This window comes from Saccostrea cucullata, unplaced genomic scaffold, assembly GCF_032062105.1.
Source record: "Saccostrea cucullata isolate Sc308-1 unplaced genomic scaffold, CSIRO_AGI_Scuc_v1 ctg355, whole genome shotgun sequence".
NCBI lineage: Eukaryota > Metazoa > Mollusca > Bivalvia > Ostreida > Ostreidae > Saccostrea > Saccostrea cuccullata.
The window spans coordinates 628,253-635,429 of NW_026939235.1; the positions used below are offsets into that span (position 1 = coordinate 628,253).

The 7,177-nt window shown below is 33.6% G+C and overlaps 3 protein-coding genes and 1 long non-coding RNA gene across 4 annotated transcripts; 3 read left to right on the plus strand and 1 right to left on the minus strand.

Moving 5' to 3' along the window:
- The first annotated feature begins 498 nt into the window (after positions 1–498).
- LOC134252615 (uncharacterized) lies at positions 499–1,986 on the plus strand. The gene is made up of 4 exons (XM_062735108.1): positions 499–1,339; positions 1,429–1,519; positions 1,600–1,683; positions 1,791–1,986. Exons 1-4 carry the CDS (start codon positions 1,283–1,285, stop codon positions 1,964–1,966), a joined length of 408 nt encoding a protein of 135 aa, XP_062591092.1. The 5' UTR covers positions 499–1,282; the 3' UTR covers positions 1,967–1,986.
- Positions 688–1,155, plus strand: LOC134252607 (THAP domain-containing protein 10-like). Its single transcript, XM_062735103.1, has one exon. The coding sequence runs from the start codon at positions 688–690 to the stop codon at positions 1,153–1,155; it is 468 nt and encodes a 155-aa protein (XP_062591087.1).
- Positions 1,987–2,101: 115 nt separating the features above from the next.
- LOC134252610 (uncharacterized) lies at positions 2,102–4,181 on the plus strand. The gene is made up of 7 exons (XM_062735105.1): positions 2,102–2,317; positions 2,407–2,688; positions 2,792–2,978; positions 3,095–3,356; positions 3,443–3,610; positions 3,700–3,854; positions 3,964–4,181. Exons 3-7 carry the CDS (start codon positions 2,819–2,821, stop codon positions 4,161–4,163), a joined length of 945 nt encoding a protein of 314 aa, XP_062591089.1. The 5' UTR covers positions 2,102–2,317; positions 2,407–2,688; positions 2,792–2,818; the 3' UTR covers positions 4,164–4,181.
- Positions 4,182–4,196: 15 nt separating this feature from the next.
- LOC134252612 (uncharacterized) lies at positions 4,197–5,586 on the minus strand. Its single transcript, XR_009988992.1, has 3 exons — positions 5,149–5,586; positions 4,435–4,650; positions 4,197–4,321 (listed from the first exon to the last, which is right to left on the minus strand). It is a non-coding gene; the product is annotated as an uncharacterized LOC134252612 (long non-coding RNA).
- Positions 5,587–7,177: the final 1,591 nt, after the last annotated feature.

The following is a 7,177-nucleotide window of genomic DNA, read 5'->3' on the forward strand; positions in this document are numbered from 1 at the left end:
ACAACAGAGGAGTTTGCGCTCGCTCTAACGGTCGCACCGTCAACATATTAGAATACAAATAGCATAAAATTTTCGAATAGGAATAATAAAATCAGCGAAGAAGAATTGCATGTTTTAAAATAGGAATGACATCGAATACGAATCGCGTGTTTTCAAAAAGAATGATATATTATGACATAGGAATCGTATTGTAATATTTCCTCCAATGTGAACAGCAATTTATTGAATACAAATAGCAAATAATCGAATAAGAATCACATTATATCGAATAAGATTGATCTGTTTTAGAATAAAAATAATCTCATTCTAAAGGTTATGCTCCGATTTCACCAACCTTGTTTAAATTAGCATTACTTACATACTATGGTTACTACATTGATCTTTTTCACGAATGTAACCTTTCATTGAATTCATTTGGACTGACGTGTTTATTTCTAATTTTTAGGCTTTTAATTTTTATTTTTATACTGAATTTAAAGAACTTATCTATCCTGTATGAAAATTAGCATTATCAAATAACCAATGGTTTGCTGATTAATTTGATATCTCACTCAAGCCGAAAATCCAAAGCATAAGCAAGTTCTCGTGGAAAATCTATTTTTACACACCTGAACGCGAAGCCTAAAAATACGATTTTCCGGATGTGACGTCACATTAGTGACTCCAAGGTAAACAAAGAGCTTAGCCATGCCGAAAGAAAAGAAAAGAACTGGCAAGTATTGTGTGGCAGCCGGCTGTACAGCAACCAATGCTGATGATATTTCACTCCACGAATTCCCGAAGGAAGTAAAACGTGAACTAAGACGAAAATGGATAAATTTTGTTAAAACAAAGCGTCAAGACTTCACACAGCCCACGAGGTTTTCAGTTCTATGTGAACGTCATTTTGCACCAAATTGTTACCCAGAGGAATACAGAATTAAACAGTCCCTAGGTATTGTGATTAAGAAGAAACGTCTGCTTCCTGATGCCGTGCCTACCATTCATTTACATAGTAGTAGTACACCGACGAACTCAGATGCCCCAATTCACGATAGCAAAATGGATGTCACACACGTGCCCAACAAAGGTGAACCGGCGGCTGAATCAACACCATTCAGAGGAGCATTTAGGAAAAGGGAATATTTACGGGTATTTCATAGGATAACATTTTAATTTCATTCTGGATAATAAAATATGTTCATCTAAGAATTAATAATTTAGCGATGTATGCAAACAAAAGACAAAGGACTTGGCATATATTATTATAAATTGCTGTTTTTATTATAAATACTGGACAACCATGAAAAACAGAAAGAGACATGAGAAAATATATAACGTGAAGGATAAATCAAACAAGGTTTTTATCATTTTTTTATAAACAAAAATTAATGAAAAATTAAATCTTTTATCTTTTTTTAAAAATAAAAATAACTAATGTCTTGACAGGCAGCATGCTCTGTAGGAGTACAGTGCACTAGGCGGAAACCCCATCAAAGGTCCAAGAAAATACAAACAAAAATTAAACAATGTGAGAAGGGTGAGTACATTCATGGTTTGTTGTGCATAGATACCCAATAAGACTGCAATTACAAGTTTTTTCTCGTATTCCTTACACAGCTGTGCAGTGTGACTTTCCAAGCTATAAACCAAAGGTTTGCATCATTGCAGTTCAGTGTATTAGATATCTTGAGGAATTGACATGTGAATAAAGATTTTTGAAATATAATTAAGTTTTTCATTATTAAATTACATATGAATAATCACTAACTAATAAAGTAAAAATTCATCAAGTACTATATTATTTTTAGATAATTTTAAACCACGCAGAGTGATAAGTATGAGCACGGAAGAGCAAGATGATCTTTCTGATCCATCCAGTGAGGATGAAAACGAAGACAAAAACAATGACACAGACTACTTTCCAGAGTCTGCTGAAGAATTTCTTTCCTCTGAAATTTCTTCAGATGATGAGTCTGACCTGTGAGTTAAAATACTTATCAGATTTATTTTCCCAAATAAGGTACAGTTTAGGAAAAACAAATATACATGACTTAATAAAAAAAACAAACTTTTATTTGTTGTGATGATAATCCATATCACAAAACTGACAGAAAAAATACATTGTGTCTGAGTTGCAGATGATGCAGTTGTTTTCAATCTGTCCAACTTGTACTTCTGCCACACTTAGCCAAGTAAGACCATTTTCAGGCACAATGATCAAGATTGACCAGTGCTGTGGTATATGTGGATTTCAAAGAACTTGGAACAGTAAAAAAAATTATTGGATCTTTACCATCAGGAAATTTTTCCATGTCAGCAGCCATATTGTTTTCAGGTACTTTTTAATTAGCCCCAACAATTTTTATAATTATCAATGCTAAAGATGTTTTAACAATGAAAGTATTTTCATATCTCTTATGGTAGGCCTTATACCAATCAAAGAACTTCGTTTCTTGGAGCATATGAATGTAGCTGCCATAGCATTAAGTACCTTCCACCAACACCAGAAATACTATCTACATCCAGCTGTTTCGACAATATGGAAGAATTTTCAGAATAATTATTTTCATCAAAATACCCAACAAGGAGATCCCTTAATTCTAGGTGGAGATGGTAGAGCTGACTCCTGGACATTGGGCTAAATATGGCAGCTATGCTATGCTAGACATGGATCAAATGCTTGTCATAGATATTCAACTTGTTTAGGTTGGATTTTTTTTTATTCTAATAAAAAAAAAATTGCATTCATTTTAAGTTTCAATTTGAAATGCGAATTTTTCTTTGCAGCAATATAATTTTTTTTTTGTAGAGCAATGAAGTTCAAGGAAGTTATCATATGGAAAAAGAGGGATTTATACGAAGTATTAATAACATCGAAAGCAAAGGCCTCAAAATAAAGAAAATTATTACTGACCGACATCTTCAGATACAGAAACATGTCAGAGAAAACATGCCTCACACAACACATAACTATGACGTGTGGCACGTTGCTAAAGGTATGAGTTCAAAATAATCCATGCAGTTCATATGTAGAGAAAAATTTATATTAGAATACAATAAAAAAGAAAATAAGAACAAAACTATATAGAAATTGATTGTTTAACACCTGTAGGTTTTAAGAAGAAAGTAACAGCCATTTCCAAGCTGAAGGATTGCGAGTCCCTGGAACCTTGGATAAAGAGCCTTTGTAATCATTTCTACTGGGTCCCAGCATCAACCCCAAGTGGTCACGGGCAATTGATGCTGGAGAAGTGGCAATCTCTCTGCAATCATGTGCAAAACATTCATGAACATGATGGAGATATTTTTCAGTCTTGTGACCATGGACCCCTAGAGGGACGCGAGAGAGAAAAGAAATGGTTGAAAAAAGGCAAGTATTACTAAAGCACCTAAACTTTCAATTAAAAATAAAAAAGAATAAATAAACTAATATGGTAATTTGCAAATTATTTTTAGGAAGCAAGGCATGTGTTAAATTAGAGGAGCTTGTGATGTCAAAACAAATGCAGAAAGACATTCCAAAACTTTCTCCAGGAGCCCAAACAGCAAGTCTAGAAGGATTTCATTCTGTCATCAACCATTTTGCTCCAAAGATGTTTGGGTTTTCCTACCATGGAATGTTAAGCAGGTAAAAGAAACGTGAAAACACTTAAACTCAATCACTAAAAGATTATTACTCAAGGATAAACAAAAAAGTATTTATTTATATAATTTCAGATTAAAAATTGCTGCCCTTCATTACAATGAAAATGGGATGAGAGAGATGGATCAAGCAGTAACTAAAGATGGACAACCACAGTACAACATTGTGTACCCAAAGTTGAAGAAAGGTGGATACACAATACGAGAAGTGAAAACTGCTTGTACATATAGTAAGTATGTAATGACTAGAGTATTTGTATACATATATATATAATGCCAAATATATATATAATATATTTTATATAGTGATCAATTCTAACTTAAATTATAATCTTGTAGGTTATGTCAGTAAGCTCATGGACATTGTGTATACAAATGCCAAAGAAACAAAATTAAGTCGGGTAGAATTGAACAGAGCTGCAGCACCACCTCCTCTATGCAGTTCGTTTGAAAAACCTGAAAAAGCATCAGCAATTTTAGAGATGACATCACGTTATAGGCATGCTCAAAATGATGATGGAATGAGTGATGATGGTTGATGTTAATCCAACTATGCTTCCTTAAAACCAACATAGTCCTCGTGTGGAGATGGGAATCTGCCTCTGATTTTCTTGAGAGCACATGATGGCAAAACCACTCTTACATGCTTTCCTAGGCCCATCTCACAAGCTATCTTTAGGCAGTGTACCTGTATCGCCTGCAAAAGGACACATATTATTGACATTATATATATATAATGTTCATTGATTCATCTACTTTTATGAAATCATATTTGATCCTCTTTTTGATATTTTTTTCATCATGACTTACTCTGGAAGATTCTGAATTTGATGATTGTACTGTTGCTTATATTGCTTGTATGCTGTGTCCAGTACATATGTATTCAAGCACACTGGTTCAAATCCTGGGTGGTCTGTTATACACTGAACACCATCATTTTTCATAAGATCTAAGAGGACCTTTGTTTCTTTGCAGCAGACACATTCCTTTGCTAAAGGCATCTGTATACAATGTCCACAGCTGCACCTATATTGTATTTTTAAAAAATAAAATATTTTCAACTGTTCCATATAATTAAGGATTTTTTTTTAAATACTGGTAGTAATTGTCAGAATGAAATAAACTCATTTGCTCTGTATTTTATGTGAATAAATACATCTTATTAGAATATACTAAAAATAGCAATTACAAGTATTACCAAATGCTCTAATGGACATAAATATATTTTATTATACACATATAATATGTGTATTATGATATTTTATTTACATGTTTCTTTGAAAAATTAAATATATGGACCTGTATTTTTATTATTAAATAAACGCAATATATGTCTGAAAATTGTGTATACTTTTTATGTAAAGACGTGTATTATTTGTTTGAAAGGGGGGATGGGTGAGTAAATCTTTTAAACAATCAAGAGTAAAGGACATATCCTTAATTTTAAAACTCTTGCAGAATTATTTGTGTTCATTATGTTATTAAAAACAACAAATAAAAATGTATAATCAAGTATACTGATACCAATCAGTGTTGTTAAGCCGACTATTATCGGGATTCCCATCATCATGATCATCCTGACTTTGTTGAGTTGGATGTTCTGTGTCAGGGTCTAAATACGGTTCAAACTGATACGGAGCCACTGCAAGTGTCTCTAAACAATTGTCAAAATCTTCATCAAAGCTCAAGGATTAACATGAAAGTGATACCGAAAACCTGGAGTCTTCGGAGTCGCTTGATGCTCCAGCTATGTCTCACTAACGTGACGTCACAGTAGGGTTTCCATGAAAACCGGAGGTCGCACTTGACCGAGTTATTGATTTTTTCAACAGGTGAGAATGCGCAAGTTTAACAACTCAGAACTTCGCCATGCGTGCGAATTTTTTCATCGCGTTTTCGACAATGACTTATTTAAAGTCTTTTGATAATTTTCACAGTTAATGAAGAAACGATATATAAGTTCTTTAACTAGATGGGATGTTCTGCCCACCTGATCAATATATATATAGTGCTCACATACTAGACACCAGATTTGCAAGATTTTTTTGTTTTTATGCCCTATTCATAGCTTTGTAGTTATTTATTGATGCTATGGATTTTAGAATTATAGTCAAATAAATTTGTCATGCTTGAAGATAACTGTTATTGTGTACTGATCAAAATATGCATATTTACTCAGGATCATAGATTTATTTCTATTACTCTTGAAAAGGGAAAATTTGAAACCGAAAAAAAAATATTGAGATACTAATAAATCGCGTAAAAGAACTTCCCAGTTAAAATAAAAATGTTCAAACTCTGAGGAAGGATCAATATTCAACAGGGTCAATTTTCAACTTGTTGAGATCATCAGGGATAAAAATAAATTTCAAACTGTTGAAAAATGACCCCGGGTATAAATTCAACGACCTTTGGTCTCAATTTTCAACGGGGAAAAATATCCCCGGTTGAGTATTCTACGTTGGAAAACGAAACCCGGTTCAATTTTCAACTCGGGTCAATATTCAAAGTTACACCGCCCCTGATATGTACCTTTTCATAATGATGCCTAACTAGCAATGTTGCAACATGTGAGCTCTTAGAAACAATGATTTGATGTTTTATGTTCCTTCCAAGGTAGTTTTCTGTAGCCATCCGCCTACTAGACATGTAAGTACTTCTTCTTCATCAATATATGGGTAAGTGAAAACAATGAACTGTCATTAGCTACTTCTTTACCAATAATCAAACTCTTGATCTCTTTCCCACAGACAGTTTTCTGGACCTCTTTAGAATCAGCGGTTCTGTAGCACTAAATTCTTTTTCAGTTGTGTGATTTGTACGAAATGTCGTCTTCCGTGTCGCCTCTCTAAGCCTCTTCATATCAAGTACAAGCCTTTCCCACGATGAAAACTTACAGAACCTTTTCTTCTAAGAGGATGGGCCATAGGAAGAACATTCTGTTTCTTCAACTTTCCTTGCTGTTTTAAAAGGTCTGACTATCACGTCATCATCTGTTTTAACCATTTGAAAGCTTTCATCTCTGTTCTGCTGGTGACAAGAAACTTGAAAGGGAGGTTTCCACCATTGACAGTCTTTCAGATTCTTTGCTAGAACTCCTCCAGTCCCTACATCTGCTTGGTTTTGCTCTGAGTGAATATAATTCCATTGTTCTGTCCTAAAAAACGTAATATCCTTTCTATTCTGTTACTCACGTATGTGTAGAAACTTCTCAGCTATGTTAAGGAAGGTCAGAGTTCACATTCCTTGTACACCGTATTGGAAGTTTAATTGTTACGTCATTGAAATTTAACAAGCCGTTAAATTATTAACGACATGACCATGCGTAAATAAAAACTTCAATCTATTTATTTTACCAATTATTTATAAAAGCTCGTAAAATTTCAATACTTGATAGCAATACAGTCGAGAAATAGAAGAAAGTCTTTCGTGAAATATGACGTCATTAGCCTTGACATGACACAGCACAGGTAACCCAGAGGATAAGATTCACTGGTTGCATAACTACAAGAATGCTTAAATAAATATGATATCATCGCTAATTTATAACCTA

Excerpts from the sequence above, each read along its gene's own strand:
- LOC134252610 (XM_062735105.1), top strand. The coding sequence starts at position 2,819 with ATGGAAAAAGAGGGATTTATACGAAGTATTAATAACATCGAAAGCAAA. Across the intron at positions 2,979-3,094 it reads CGTGTGGCACGTTGCTAAAG|GTTTTAAGAAGAAAGTAACA; the intron begins GTATGAGTTCAA and ends TAACACCTGTAG. Across the intron at positions 3,357-3,442 it reads AAATGGTTGAAAAAAGGCAA|CAAGGCATGTGTTAAATTAG; the intron begins GTATTACTAAAG and ends ATTTTTAGGAAG.
- LOC134252607 (XM_062735103.1), top strand. The coding sequence starts at position 688 with ATGCCGAAAGAAAAGAAAAGAACTGGCAAGTATTGTGTGGCAGCCGGC.
- LOC134252615 (XM_062735108.1), top strand. The coding sequence starts at position 1,283 with ATGAAAAACAGAAAGAGACATGAGAAAATATATAACGTGAAGGATAAA. Across the intron at positions 1,340-1,428 it reads TGAAGGATAAATCAAACAAG|GCAGCATGCTCTGTAGGAGT; the intron begins GTTTTTATCATT and ends ATGTCTTGACAG. Across the intron at positions 1,684-1,790 it reads ATATCTTGAGGAATTGACAT|ATAATTTTAAACCACGCAGA; the intron begins GTGAATAAAGAT and ends TATTATTTTTAG.